The 15,133-nt window shown below is 45.0% G+C and overlaps 1 protein-coding gene across 1 annotated transcript; it reads left to right on the top strand.

The window, feature by feature from the left end:
* The first annotated feature begins 1,238 nt into the window (after positions 1 to 1,238).
* On the top strand, positions 1,239 to 10,626 carry FKBP4 (FKBP prolyl isomerase 4). The gene is made up of 10 exons (XM_052000370.1): positions 1,239 to 1,694; positions 4,729 to 4,873; positions 5,356 to 5,498; positions 6,493 to 6,613; positions 6,944 to 7,100; positions 7,304 to 7,394; positions 7,523 to 7,606; positions 8,079 to 8,270; positions 8,550 to 8,789; positions 9,241 to 10,626. Exons 1-10 carry the CDS (start codon positions 1,590 to 1,592, stop codon positions 9,346 to 9,348), a joined length of 1,386 nt encoding a protein of 461 aa, XP_051856330.1. The 5' UTR covers positions 1,239 to 1,589; the 3' UTR covers positions 9,349 to 10,626.
* Positions 10,627 to 15,133: the final 4,507 nt, after the last annotated feature.

Raw genomic sequence — 15,133 nt, 5'->3', positions numbered from 1 at the left:
AGGGGAGAGGGGGAAGAGAACCTGTGATTATTTCATTAGTAAAAGGAACTCCCTTAGAATCAGTTATATTGTCATAATTTTCTAAGAAACATACAGGACTTGAACCCAGTTCTTTCTGACTCCAAGAATAACCTCTATATATTAGCAACTAAGATGTCTGTTGAGCTGAATGTGGTTATTCAGACGTTGCATATTATTATGCTGTATATAATTGTACAATATTCTCTACATCCTGTGTAGTCATTAAATATCTACGAACTAAAAAAAAAAAAATTCTCTTCTCCCCCCCCCCCCCCTTTACTTCCCTCTTCAGTACTAACAGAACGAATTTTGGGGGCGTTGAAAACGTTTCTACTTTTGGTGGAGGTGCTGCCTCCTGGTCCGCCTGGAGGTCAGCGCTCTTGTACCCATTGGGTGACGGGCAGTCAGAGAGGACCGTTTGAGCTCTGTACTACGTATTTGGAAGGCTGATTCCGAGGCAGTTCTAGATAGATTTTGTAGGGGGGCGGGAGGGAGGCGTAGAAGGGTTTTTTTCTTTCCTTTCTATAAAACTATGTACCTGAGCATGTCACCCACAAGCTTCCAGATTCCTTTCATTTATTTCCTTTCTATGAGAGAGAGAGAGAGAGAGAGAGAGAGAGAGAGAGAGAGAGAGAGAGAAAGAGAGAGAGAGAGAGAGAAGGAAGAAAGCTTGTTGCCCTGTTTCTTTTCAAACAGCCCCAACTAGCTCCCGAGCCCGACAGAAGAGTGAGGGGACAGGGGCCGCCCCCGGCCGCTGCTCCCAGATCTCTACTATCCACAGCCTCAGAGCCCGAGTCCGCGCCCGGCACAGAGAGAACTGGGGCAAGGAAGGCTTTTGAAATGAGCTAGAGAAGGATCTAGCCTTATCGAGAAGGATCTGGAAGAGTCCGTTTAAACCGGGAGAGAGGAGCGCGGGAGGGGGAGGGGGGAGAAAAGAGAGGAGGGGTGTTGGGTGGTGGGGGTGCCCAGGGAGAAGGTGTTGGGTTTGCGTCTACAAGTCCGAGGGTCTCGGGGTAATCAACTCTCCCTCGGATTAGGTTGGGGAGGGGCAGGAATAAATTAATGCAAACTGCGTTGGCCCCAGGAGCCCGAAGCGGCTCAGCGGCTGCTGCCTCTGGAAACTTCTCCCCCTCCGCCGCCCTCCCTTTCCCCTCCCCCGGCTCCTCCCAGCCCCTCCCCCGGCGGCGGCGGCGGCGGCGGCGGCGGCGGGTGCGGGGTGGGACCAACCTCTCCCCAGAAGCCACACAGTCCACGCTCGTAGCTGCTGCCGCTTCTGCCGCTGCCTCGGTCGTGGGTTAGCTCCGCTCCGCGCCGCGCCGCACTGCACCGGGCCTGGCCTGGCCGCCGGCTCGCCGCCTCCCCGTCCTTCTCGGGAAAAGAGTTTCCAGAAGGAGCGAGTGCCCCGCGCGCTGCCCCAGCCCCGGCCTCGGCCTCGGCTCCGGCTGTGCAGCCTCACTCCCACCGCCCTAACCCGTGCTTGCAGCCACCCGGCCCAGGCAGACGGGGAGCGGCTTGGCTCGTCTCCCGGGCCCCAGCTTCAAGAGTAAAAAAAGGCTTTGTGGACGGCGATGACTGCGGAGGAGATGAAGGCGGCGGAGAGCAGCGCGCAGTCGGCCCCGTTGCCCGTGGAGGGGGTGGACATTAGCCCCAAACAAGATGAAGGCGTGCTGAAGGTACCCGCGGGTGGCCCGGGGTGGCAGAAGGCAGCCTTCGGTCGGGTCTTGGGTGGGGAAGCAGATGGGCCTGCCGCACATGTTCAGGCCCTTAGCGCGAGGCACGGACTTCAGCCCATGCGGGCATGCCCCGGGACTTGGGGGCGGGCTGTCTTTGCAAGCTCCCGGCCGTGCACCGTGGAGATCTTGCACTAGAGAAGCCCGCATTCCCCTCCCACTCACGGACTGGGCAGAATAGGGCGAGAAAGGGGGAGCTACAAACCCGGGGGAGAGTGGGCTGAGCACGAATTTACTCCCCCACCACTGAAGGGCCGGTGCGCTCCCGTGAGGCTGGCCCGGCCCCCCAGCGTGGATCCGGGAAAGGGGAGGGGAGGCCGGGATGGCAACGGAAACTCCTGAGTGCGTGGTGGATGGAGAGAGGCAGCCCACGGGCTGCAAACGGGGGGCGCACCAAAGCCGGAGCGCATGATGCGCCCCAAGCAGGGCCGGGGTCGAGCCTTGACCTCCCCTTGAACCCCATTTTCACGGAGGAGCCTAGAAGTCGGCGGCCCATCATTGGTTGATAAGGTAGCAGGAGCTTGCCCAGGTCAGTTAAATATTAGCCGAGCTGTTGGGGCAGTTCAGGACAGCAGTTATCAGGTCCTGGAGCCTCTTGGTATTTCGGCTGCCCTGGAGATGAGGGTGGGTGTGCCGAAGCGAAGGCTCCCCACCCGAGATCCCGGGGTCCGGCGCGCTGCCGTGTGCCGGCATCAAGTTACCTCCCTTTGCTCCTTCCACACCACCCCCACCCACGGGGCGGGGGGTGGGGCCTCGAGGAGGTGTGGATTCGGCTCGAGTTAGAGGAAGGTGGAGGAACAAATAGCCGAGGGACGTGGTTGTGGGGGCCGATGTTCTAGCTGTTGAGCATCTTGACCTGGGTCAGAGCCGACCCGTCGCCCAAGGGTGATTTGGAATGGACTTCCGAGGAGAGTTGGCAGGCTTCCAGTAGTAGAGCGTGAAATCCAGTCTTTAGTTTCCCTCTCCTATTCTTCCCACTCCTTACCTGATTTCTCACCAGCCCACTAATATTTTGAGCCTGGTGTCCTAGAGTTGGGACCTAAATTCTAGGATTTAGAAGTTAATAAACTTGACTTTGTTCTCTGAATCTTTCTGGGAGCCAAATGGAGAGAAACACAAAACGTGCACACATACTTTGTCTTTCCTAAAAGAACCTTTTTAGAAAAGATCATTCTTCCCTGTTTTCCCCTTCCCCCATTTGCTCTCTCTTCCTTAAGTTTCCCATCCAAAGAAACACTGATTGCGTTCCTGTCTGATCCTTCTACAGGGTAAATTCAAAAACCCTCAAAGAGAACAATTTGGTTTTATGGACCTAGTGGAGCATAAGGAAGGCTATCTTTTTAGAAGTTCTGAAAAGGAAATAGCTGTCTCCCGGTCCCTGGAAATAGCCCAGAACCATGGCATTATGGGATTTGACCAGTCTACAGCTTGGAGGTCACTCTACCCAGGTTATTTAATTTTGTCTGGGTTTTGAGGTTCTCCCTCTTCGTGGACAGATTGGCTCATCTTCCCCTTGCAGTGTCCCAGAAATTCCCAGACCACTAAAATCTCTCCCTTTTTATATGTGAACTTCGGAAGAAGGAGATGGGGTTATTGGAAAGAGCCCAGAATTACCAGCTTATAGTTATTGGTGAAATTCCCAAAGATATATAGGCAAAATTTAAGAATTCTGTATAGTCCTCCAAAATTCAGAAAAGCAGAAAGACATGGGCTGGGATAAATAACCCAAGAAAAGTCCAAGGCTATACACAAATTGTGTTTGGTACCTCCATCTCTTTCTACAATCCAGATTTTTTTTCCCCTTATGCTCTCTCTAGACATTTGTCATTTTCACCTTAGGCTTGCCCTCCTTGGTCTTAGTTACGTATCCCATTTTCCTTCCAAATCAGTCCTTTTTCTCCTGTTGATCTGAAGAGTTCATAAGAAGCAGTATGATGTTGTGGATGGAGTGCTGGGCTCAAAAGGCAGGGAAAGTTAGGATTCTTACCTAATGAGCCTGGAGTCAAGAAAGGACTTGAGGTGAACTGCACCCTCAGACACTTAGTATCTTAGTGTGAGTCTGGACTTCCGTTTCATCTGTAACAGTAGGATAAGCAAACATTTATTAAGTACCTACTACTGTGCACCAGGCACTGGGATTACAAAAAAGAGGTAAAAGATAGTCCCTGCCTTCTATGAGCATATAGTCTAGTAGGGGAGGCAACATGCAAACAAATACAGACCAAGGAAATTATATACAGCATAGATAGGAAATAATTAACCGAAGTCAGACATAGGAATTAAGAAGAATTGGGGAAGGATTCCTGTAGAAGGTGAGATTTTAATTGGAACTTAAAGGAAGCCAGGAAGGTCAGTAGACAGAGCAGAGGAGGGAGAGTGTTCCATGGTTGGAGGTTAACCAGAGAAAATGCTGGGAGTGGAGAGATATGGAGTATCTTGTTTGAAACTGCCAGGAGGGCTGGGTCACTGGTTTGAAGAATATCTATTAGGGAATAGAGCTCCCATCTTCAGGATTATTGTGAGGAACAAATGAGATAATCTTTGTAAAGCACTTTATAGACCTTAAAGTGCTATATAAAGGCTGGTTGTTACTAATAGTAACATATATTATTGTAATTGTTGTGCTAGAAGCAGCCTCTTAAAAGATCATTGTTTAAATTCTTCATTTTATAGATGAGACCAAGGCCCAAGTAGATGATATATTATATCCAACACACAAATAAGAAATAGAAAAGCTGAAATTTTTATCTAGATTTTTGGTTCTGGTTCCATTATTCTTACCATTATATTAGATCAGAGAAAGGAAAATCTTTCTGTATGTATACCTGAGAAGGTAGAGATTAATTTGGGGCCATAATTAAGATGATAATAATAGAGTCTTTTCTTCTCACAAAGGTAAAGTATAGATAGATATGTGACTCAGTATCTGACCTGAGGGGCTGATGATAAAGATGAAGATTTACTTTCAACTCCCTAGGTGATCAAGCGCGAGGGGACAGGCACAGAGACTCCCATGATTGGCGACAAGGTCACTGTTCACTATACTGGCTGGCTGCTGGATGGCACCAAATTTGACTCCAGTTTGGATCGCAAGGACAAATTCTCTTTTGACTTGGGCAAAGGTAAACCTTATTGAAAAGGAGAGTTCTAAGGGACTGTGTGGGCAGCCTCAAGGTTACGTTCCAGTGATCCCACTTGAAAGGCCTAAACACAGAGCAGGATTACTTGAGGAAGATCTTTTTGTTCCTTTGACATTATCCTTTTCTTACTCTTCCCTTCTCTAATCTTCCTCTACTGACTTCTTCCCTCCATTTATCCTCCTCTGTAGTTCAATCTGCCTTGGTCTCCAAGACTTTGAAGAGAGGAGTATGTAGTTCTCCTCTGTCTATCTTCTTGGAACATTCAGATAAATAAAAGGGTAAAAAAAGCCAACAGCATTTAATCCATTTGGACTTTTGAGAGTTAACAGTTGGTGAGGAAGAGACCTCTTGTTTAAAGAGGGAATTCTAATTTTTGGTGTTTGGATAGCTCTCAGGACAACATGCTGACTTTTGGTGAAATCTCAGCTAAGATGGGGGAAACCTAATGTATTTTGTGTCTGCAGGGGAGGTAATCAAAGCCTGGGACATTGCTGTGGCCACCATGAAAATAGGAGAAGTCTGCCATATCACCTGCAAACCAGAATATGCCTATGGTTCATCTGGCAGTCCTCCCATGATCCCCCCCAATGCCACCCTGGTGTTTGAGGTGAGTGACAGGCCGTGAAACAGTAAGAGCAGGGCCTTATCTGGCCCGACAGTCTGGCTGCCCGCCAGCCCTGACTTGGAAACATTGTGGCTAAGGCTAAGGGCCTGGCCTAGTGGGAGGACATATAGGGCAAGTTGTCTCTTCCAAGATGGGGAAGAATTCTAGTTGGTCATCTACTGTTACCAGCCTGGACATTTCTGGGTCCTCTCCCCACGCTTATTCGGGAACATCCCGCCCCGGCACGCGGCAGTGTGCCCCCCTCACTGCCCACCCGCGCATTTTAGAGCAGTGTGTCTGGAAAGCTGCCGGATAGCTTCTAGATGGGTGAGGGGTTAATATAGAAATACATGGACGATAGGTGTGTTCCAAGAATGAGCAGAGTGATGGACCTCTTACTTAAAACGCACTGAGCTCAGACAGGTTCATCACTAGGTGGGCTTCAGGAACGATTTTTTAACCATTGCATCTCCCAAGTCTCAGCATCACCACTACCAAATTGGTCCTAATTAGGACTGCAGAAGCATGTTCTCTTTTCACAAACTAGGTAGCCCAGAGACCAGCACAGATGTTAACAGAAGTCAGGGAGTCGAGCTTCTTTATGCTTTTACCAAATGGGGGTGGCTATGGGCCAGGTCCTTCCCACCTTCTCCAGCTCACATTGCACGTGTTTCAGGAGCAGGTTTGGGATTGCTGAGGCCTGTAAACCTTTTGCTTAGACAAGAAGGGAAATGTTAGTGAGGAGTAAGGGTGCATATTAAAGGGGAAGAAAAAGGGGCAGCTTCTGTCCTCTGGTAGAGTGGAAAGAACTCTGGCTTTGGAACCAGAGGATCTGAGTTCAGATCTTAACTCTGACACTGATTTCTTGTATCGCCTTGTGCAAATGACGTGACCTCCCTCAAACTCTGATTCTTACGTATAAAATGAGAAGACTGGACTAGAAGGTCTGGGGCACCTTCTTCCCACTCTAGATTTATGACTGTGATCTCTCCCGTAGGTGGAACTCTTTGACTTTAAAGGAGAGGATCTTACTGAGGATGAGGATGGTGGAATCATCCGAAGGATACGGAATCGAGGCGAGGGCTACTCCAAGCCCAATGAGGGAGCTATAGTGGAAGGTGAGGCAGAAGAAGCGATAAACCTGGGAGTACCTCTGGTCTTGGCCATCCAACCGTCATTTGGGGCAAGTTTTATACCTCAGAGGGTTTATGTGATGAAAGGACCAAATTACTTGGTCTCTTGAGGTTATTTCCAGTCTTGAGAAGGAAAGAGCTAGAAGGCAGAAGGAATCTTCCCTTCTACCTGCTGTAGCTCCTGAGTCTGTCTTCTCCCTCTCTCTTACTTCTGAAATCTGTACAGAGAGGGCACCTTCTGGTCAGCACTGGGGGAGGTTAAGGGGTAGCAGGCTCTCTGCTCAGCCACTCACTGCCTGTCTCCAATTACTCCAGTTGTGCTAGAGGGTCGCCATAAAGGCCGGGTCTTTGACCAGCGAGAGTTAAGCTTTGAGATTGGAGAGGGTGAGAACTATGATCTTCCCCCTGGACTAGAAAAGGCGATTCAGCGCATGGAGAAGGGAGAGAACTCTATTGTCTACCTTAAGCCCAGGTGAGAGTGTGGCCAGAGGTAGGCAGAGTTGGGCGCCCCAGGGGGAGGGGAGAAAGGCAAGCACTTATGAAGCCTCTGATTCCCGGCTGCGTTCCGCCCTTCGTGAACGTTACCTCATCTGGGCACGCAGACACGCGCCCTTTTAGTCCAGAGGTGCCCAGCAACCTCAGGGGAGCCAATGCCATTGTTTGTCTCTTCCCTAGCTATGGTTTTGGGATTGCTGGGAAGGAGAAGTTCCAGATCCCACGGGACGCAGAGCTACAGTATGAAGTGACACTCAAGAGCTTTGAAAAGGTAAGGACTAAGGTGAAGCAGTACTTCTCCCCTCCTCATCAGTGTGCCCTCGGGCCTTAGCCCTCGGCTTCCCCAGGGCCGAGGCCCATTGAACCAACGGTGGCATTTCTTCTCTGGGGACTGGGTAGGCCAAGGAGTCCTGGGAGATGAATGCAGAGGAGAAACTGGAGCAGAGTGCCATAGTGAAAGAACGGGGTACCGTGTATTTCAAGGTAAGTGAGGGGCCCACTGCCCAACAGGTGGTCTTCTTTCTTCCCACTTTCTTCGTCTACCTAAGGCAGGGGTCCTCAAACTTTTTAAATAGGGGGCCAGTTCACTGTCCCTCAGACTGTTGGAGGGCCGGACTATAGTAAAAACAAAAACTTTGTTTTATGGGCCTTTAAAATAAACTTCATAGCCCTGGGTGAGGGGGATAAATGTCCTCAGCTGCTGCATCTGGCCTGCGGCCATAGTTTGAGGACCCCTGATCTAAGGCAAGTCTGCCAGGAAGGGGGAAAAAAGGTCGATACAGACCTGCGTGGGGCTTGCCCACACCTTTGGACATGTTAAAGAACTTAGGACTGCCTGTTTCCCCGACACATCCCCGGGCACCTGCAGTGGGGGATGGCCTGGTATTGTCCCCCAGCTTTATCGTGGGGTGTCTGGGGGAGGAAAAGGAGCTGACAGTGGTGACTCTGGTTCCAGGAGGGAAAGTATAAGCAAGCCATGCTTCAGTACAAGAAGATTGTGTCCTGGCTAGAGTACGAGCTGGGATTCTCCGAAGAGGAAGGACAGCGCGCCCAGGCCCGGACGCTGAGGCTGGCTTCCCACCTTAACCTGGCCATGTGTCACCTCAAACTGCAGACCTACTCTGCCGCCGTGGAGAGCTGCAATAAGGTTCGAGCTCCCCGGGAGATGAGGCTGTGGGGCAAGAGAAGGGGAGGGATTGGGGATTGCTAAGTGCCTCCAGGTGAGTGAGCAGCAGCAGCGCAAGAGTCTGTGGTCCAGCTCTTTGTGTCACCTCCTTTATTTTTCACTTGATTCTTTTGGAATGAGTCCTGTTTTTTAAAATCTGGTTTTGTTTTGGGGAACTCCTTTAACACATATGTATCGAAGCTGAGATTTTGGGGGGAAGGACTGGCCCTGAAATCAGGTGGTCTGTCTGCTGCTCCCTAGGCCCTGGAGCTGGACAACAACAACGAGAAAGGCCTTTTCCGTCGGGGGGAGGCTTATCTGGCTGTGAATGACTTTGAGCTGGCCCGGGAAGACTTCCAGAAGGTCCTCAAACTCTACCCCAGCAACAAGGCTGCCAGGACCCAGCTGACCCTCTGCCAACAGCGGATCCGTGAGCAGCATGCCAGGGAGAAGAAGCTCTATGCGAACATGTTCCAGAGACTGGCTGAGAAGGAGAACAAGGTGGGGGCCGGCCTCGGGGGAGGGAAAGGGGGGCTCTTGTTCTCTTGGGCTTCTAGTTGGGAAGCGGGGCAGCATCTGCTTTCTGGGTTTCTGATCCTGGCACCCCTCTGCTGGCTCCACTGGGACACCTAGGGAGGCCTCTAGACAGGGCTTCCCTCAGTCTTTGCTCCCTGCTCTCCTGCAGCCTTATCCTTCTGGCCAGGCAGGTAAGCAGGTAGAGGAGGAGGAGTGCCTTGAGATCAGTGCCTGGGGTGTTGTGAATGGGGTCTGTGGGTACTGAGCTAGATACATGCAGGAGGTGGGGTGAGGGCTAGGCCTTGTCACACAGGCATTTTTATGGTGGGGCCTGTGGCTTAAGAAAGGCTCTGGGCCTGAGTGTGGGTAGCTTTTCTCTCAAAGAAGAGTGGGATTACTGAGATCTTCACGGTTCTTTTCTTCCCTCCTTTCTTAGCCTGAGGCAGAAGCAGCTGGAGGAGACTTCCCGGCAGACACTGAGATGAAGGATGACCAGCAGAACGGTGTGGAAGTGAGCAAGTCTCAAGTGGAGACAGAAGCGTAGCCAGCCCTCCCACCCCACTCCCAAGGCTGCCTACCTCCCATGTCCTAGCCTTCCCTGTTAGTTTTGTAAAAAACAAAAAACAAAACAAAAAAAAGACAACCCTGAAGAATTTTGAGTGAATTAGACCTTTATTTTTCTATCTGGTTGAATGGTGACTTTGGGAAAGGGAAAAAGAATAGATTTGTTGAGGTTGGGTAGGGGATGTTTTTGGAAAGGTGACCCTTTCTACTCCCCCAAAAAATATTAATTTATTTTGCTCCTTCTGCAGCCTGATCTATTTCCACATTTGGGAAGGGAGTGGGGTTTAGTCTTAAAGTGGGGTGTAAAGGGAAAACTACAGAACACCCCTTCTTCTCTGTTGGTGGCAGAGGAGTATAACAAAAACCAAACAAAAACCACTGCTGTTTCCTTGGCTTCTCTTTGTTCCTTTCCTGCTCCCAGACTTTGTGGCAATTGGTCCTTTCTGGTATCATAGTGACCACTGTCGTGTTCCTTCCCATTTTCTCTTGACCATGGCCATGCCGTCTCCCCTTGCCTGTTCTATGTTGAACCCATCTCTGCTCCTTTGGTCTCTTAACCTGCACGACGCTGAAGATCCAGGTTCTCCCAGATTCCATGCTTGAGCAATAAAGTGGAAACAACCAAAGTTTAGGAGTCAAGCTATGCTTCCTGTTTGGCCCAAGAGGGAAGGGGGGTGAAGAAGACCTCTGGGTGGATGGGAGCAGTCTAATAGAATAGGCAAAAATTAGCAATTTGTTGGGGAAAGTACATCTCTGAAGCAACAGCTTTATGCTTTGACTTGCCGGATAAAATTGGCTGATGTGCTCTTTGAAGCAATTTAGCCAGTTTAGTGCAATTATAAGCAACTATTGAGGCCAAACCCATGGGAGTACAGGCCATCCATCAAAAGGTGGTACCTCATAACAGGATACTGAGAGCAACTCCAAGTGGTAATAGAAGTGGGCAGGGAGAAACAAATGGTACAGATGTGGATGAGGAGAATAATTGCAGGTTAAGGTTGTAGCTCAGGCAGCATTCAATCGGATCCAGCCTAGTAGCCCAAACAAATTGTACGAGAGAAGAGAACTGACACTTGAAGGACCCCTCACACTCTAGGTTAATAGCATTGTCCTTAAGTAATGTGGTGGCTCCTGGTTACCTTCTAATATTTTTTGAGGAGATTGTAAGCTCTTAGAGGGCAGGGACCATATCTGTTTTGAATTTGGTTTGTATGGCAATGCATAGCTTGGTGCTCAATAAAATACTGTTAAACGCTGAGAGCATTCCCCCGACGCATCTCTGAAATTACAGATCCCCACTTAAAACAAAGCAGGGTGAGCTGGTACAATACAAAGAACACTGAATTTGTTTCTAATTTTGGCTCTAACCAAACTAGTCTTGTCATCTGTCAAAATAGGATAGCTATAATACCTTCTAGGGTCATTAAGATGTAAGAAGGGATATACAAGTGAACTGTGATTATTATCTCAGCTCTCCAGCAATTATCTGCAAGGCTTTCTTGGGGCATTAATAATTTTGGCCCAATAGAAAATTTGTCTCTGGGAGTTGGGTGATTGAGTTTCAGTGTATGACAGGAAATTTACAATTCATGATAGAAATAGCTAGAACCTCTGAGTTGTTTATTTAACTGCGTGGTCCTAGGCACCTGATACCACAATTTCTTCTAAAATAGGCATAAGATTATAGAGAACTGAGCTTCAAATGAAAGACGGAATCTCCCAAGAACTTTTTAAACTAAAATATTATATACTTACATTGCTCTAACTTCCAATGAAAGATACTATTCCTTTCTGTTGTGATTACTTAAATTTTTTTTTTTAAATCTTTTAAAGACAGTTATGAAAAAGCCCTTGGCAAAAACTTTGAAAACCCCTATCATAAACTATCAAGAATAAAGCTAGGCATTTCTACAGTGAAAATAGGTAAGCCTAAGGGTTATGCATTTGCTTTTAGGAATGATTTGTGCCATCTCTTAGAAGTAAATAGGTAAGAGCAATCCAAGGTACACAGTATGTCTAACAAAGTCATAGTTAGAACTAACTGTATCCCTGTTTCACATCCTAGCATTCTCAAGCTAGAATTTTAACAGCCCTCACCAATGTTAATGGCATAGTAGAAGCATTTAGGTACTCAGATACCTAATCAGGTGCTTTGCTATTCCTTAAGCAAACTTTGTACTAGTTCAATACTATTTCTGCATTTTCTTAAATAATTATAAGAAAACACAAGGGCATCAAAGGATCCACCAGCTTTTTTGGTATATTTCCCTGCTCCACAAAAATTACAATGTATATAATGCTTTAAGTTTTGGAAAACACATTGTGAAAATCTCATTTTATTCTTAACCATAGGAGGTAGGTGCTCTTACTGTCCCAATTTTGTAGATGAGAAAATTGAGGAAAAAAGGTTAAGGGATGTGCCAAAGGTCACAATAAGTCTTCGGTTGGATATGAATTCAGGACCAATGATCTGGGTGAATGGCACCACAAGCCTAAAGAACACTTGTCACTTTCCAGTTCAAATCATATCCATTATTTCTCCCAGCACTTTAGGGAAGACTTGCCCTCATCAGCCTGTGCTTCCCCGCCCCAAATCCTTATTCTTGCCCCCCATGTTTAGAAGATCGGCTCTATTAGCCACTGGGCATGCTCGGTAGCCAAGAACAGGTTTGTCTTTTAGAATGTAGTTTGGAAATGGATTCTTACTCATAAATTCAGTGATGGTCACATGGCTTTCTCTCATTGTATATGATTGAAGTACTCTGCATAGGATCGATCACACTCCCTTAACTAATACTGGGTAGACTGTAATACCTGGGACCTTGGGAGGAGCAGCTTTCCTGGGTTACCAGTATCAAAACACTCAATTTATACTTGACTGGGAGGTTTATTACTTTAGAACTTTTTTCAAGATGCAGGTTCAAAAAGGAATTGATTTTTCTTTGCATAACATAAATTACAGGTTATATATTTCTGCCTTAGGAATAGGAATTGACAGGCTCTACTTGAGACTCCAAATACATAAAAACTGCTGCATTGATAAATATGTTGGAGGGAGTCTCACTATAATGCACTAACATAATTCTATGTCAAAGGATGAAAGGAATTTTCTGGATTTCTGGAAGGAATTTTTCAATTCTCAAACTTTTTGGTCTCAGAAATCTTAAAAATTATTGAATATCCCAGTGAATTTTGGGGGAGTTATAGCTATATACATTTAAAATATTAGAAATAAAACTGATCTTTTTAAAATTTAAAAACAAATTACATATTAGTATAGCAATTGATGAAAATAAGTATAGATTCCAAAACAAAACAAAAATTGAAGAGTGGCATTGTATATTCTTTTACAGATCTCTTTAAAATCTGGCTTAACAGAAGAGAGGTATATTTTCATTTCTGCATCTGCTGCTGCATATCACAATATTTTTAAGTATATGAAAATCCAGCCTCCAAGTGTAAATAGAAAGAAATATCTTAATAAGTAAATAATGCCTATTTAAATAGTTTTGACCTCATGGATCCTCTAAAAAGGGACCCCAGGAGTGTGCAGACTACAATCTAAGCCCAGGTTCAGTGTATACCTTCGTTTTACAGAAAAAGAAACAAGACCAAGGAAGTGAAGTGACTTAACATCATGCCCTGTAGCACTATAACAATCCAGATTTTCTGGCTATGGGTCTCTTACAATTTGGGGATATTGCTGTGGGTTCTTAGGGCATACACCTTAAGGCAACTTTTTATTTGAAGAGGTTCTCATTTTTTTCTCTCAAAATTTTAATATATTTTCCCTAGTTACATGTAAAACAATTTTTTAATATTTGTTTTTAAAACTTTTGAGTTCCAGACTCTCCTTGTCTGTCCCTCCCCCATTGAGAAGGCATATATGAAATTACACAAAACATTTCCATAAAAATCATGTTGTGAAAGAAAACATCTCCCACCTCCCACCAAAAACAAAAAACCCTCGTGAAAAATAAAGTTTTTAAAAAGTCTCATGTATTTTCTTGATCATTATTCTGTCTGGCATAAACTTATAGGTTTTGCAGGAATAGTCTGCCGAAGTCAGCTTGCTTTTAGTCTGGCAGCCATTTTAGCACAATACAGGTACTAGTAAAACAGGTAGGTTCCCTATTGTTCCTTAATCTCACTAGATGACTAATTTAGATCCCTTTTCAATGATGACATCTTTTTGATGGCATATTTTACATCACTTATTGTGTTTCAGTTATCATTGTTAATATGCTTCACTTACTATATTGCTTTTTGAGTGATCCATAATTTTGGTGTTTTTTTTTTTTCAGATTCAGTCATATGCCATGTAAGGAAAAATATAAAAAGATGAGTTTTTCTTTGAGAAATATTTGTGGTTGAAAGGATAAGTTTCACAAATTCAACCAAATTTAGCCCAATCATTTCTGGTATATTTCTTGATCCAGTTCATTGTCCATGTGCAGCATCTGCCTAGATATATATACTATATCTATAAATGTTGTACTCTCCAACTCTGTGTTAAGTCTGGACAATACTTGGTTTTTCCTCTGGATTGTTAGGCTCAGCTTTTAAGCAGAATTACCTTAGGAAACCGCATTATCTAAATGGAATCATCCTTCTATTTGGACTCTGATGGATATTTTCAATAACAGTGGCGTGCAAATATTTTTGGTGTGTAATTGTTCCTATTCTATGTCCTGCTTAATACTAACAATCAGAAGACTGTCAAACATCTCCATTCTTGCATCTAACAAGGATTATGATGTAATTTTAACATGCATGGGAAATTCTGCTGGAAGTATTTCAAATTGCAATTTGATCTAATCAAATTCTTTTTTAATGATCCACAAAAAAACAAATACACTGGGATCATACATTCTCTGGATTGTTCAGTCAGCTATCTAAAGCTTGATCTGCTATACCTGCCTGTTTTCATCAAAGATGGCTCTGATAGGTCTGTAAATGATTTTCATAAAAAATTGCAAATATGAGAAAGGAGGCACATGAACTATTTTACATCCTCCCTCATTCCTTTTTTGAAGTGAATCCATATGTAATTTTTTCTATTATCTGGTATTTTTTCTTTTTTTCACATATCTTGAAAACTGATCTTTCAATGCCCTCAAAATTGCCACTTCCAGAAAAGATCTCTACATATATTTGTTCTAGTTCTGCTGGTCTTGCCATTTTTTCCCTTTAATATTATATCCATTTCATTATGCTGCATGATAGTTTAGGTATTGTTATATCCATTTCATTATGCTGCATGATAGTTTAGGTATTGTATCTCCACTCTCACCAATGAAGAAAATAAATTGTTAAATGATCTTTTCCAATTTTTTTTTGGCTCATGTGCGTTACTATGTACTACTATATTTTTGAAGCATTAATTTTTGTAAGCTTCTGTTCTTTTCCTCCATTCCATAAATTTTTGCAAATGAATTTATAGTCTTTGACAAAGAAATCCTATCTGCTGTTTGAAACAATTTCTTGATTTTTTCATTATAGTGACACTTTTTCATTGGCTAAATAGCTTTAGGAAATGATTATGCATTAATATTTTTCTTCATCCAATTATAAATTTTCAATTCCAATAGTTTTTTAAATTAATATTTAGTGTACAAATCTCACCTAATAAACTTAACTGCATATGAAAGTGATTATATCTGAGTATATGATCGTACACTACAGTTAAAGATGTGTTTGCTCAAATCAGTACCAATATTGTAAATTGTGATTTTTGTTATTATTTTTTTATTATTATTGTTATT

This window comes from Antechinus flavipes, chromosome 5, assembly GCF_016432865.1.
Source record: "Antechinus flavipes isolate AdamAnt ecotype Samford, QLD, Australia chromosome 5, AdamAnt_v2, whole genome shotgun sequence".
In the NCBI taxonomy this organism is placed as follows: Eukaryota; Metazoa; Chordata; class Mammalia; order Dasyuromorphia; family Dasyuridae; genus Antechinus; species Antechinus flavipes.
The sequence above is the reverse complement of the archived record's forward strand: the minus strand, read 5'-3'. Positions and strand labels throughout refer to the sequence as shown.

Excerpts from the sequence above, each read along its gene's own strand:
- FKBP4 (XM_052000370.1), top strand. The coding sequence starts at position 1,590 with ATGACTGCGGAGGAGATGAAGGCGGCGGAGAGCAGCGCGCAGTCGGCC. Across the intron at positions 8,271-8,549 it reads CCGTGGAGAGCTGCAATAAG|GCCCTGGAGCTGGACAACAA; the intron begins GTTCGAGCTCCC and ends GCTGCTCCCTAG. Across the intron at positions 8,790-9,240 it reads TGGCTGAGAAGGAGAACAAG|CCTGAGGCAGAAGCAGCTGG; the intron begins GTGGGGGCCGGC and ends CTCCTTTCTTAG.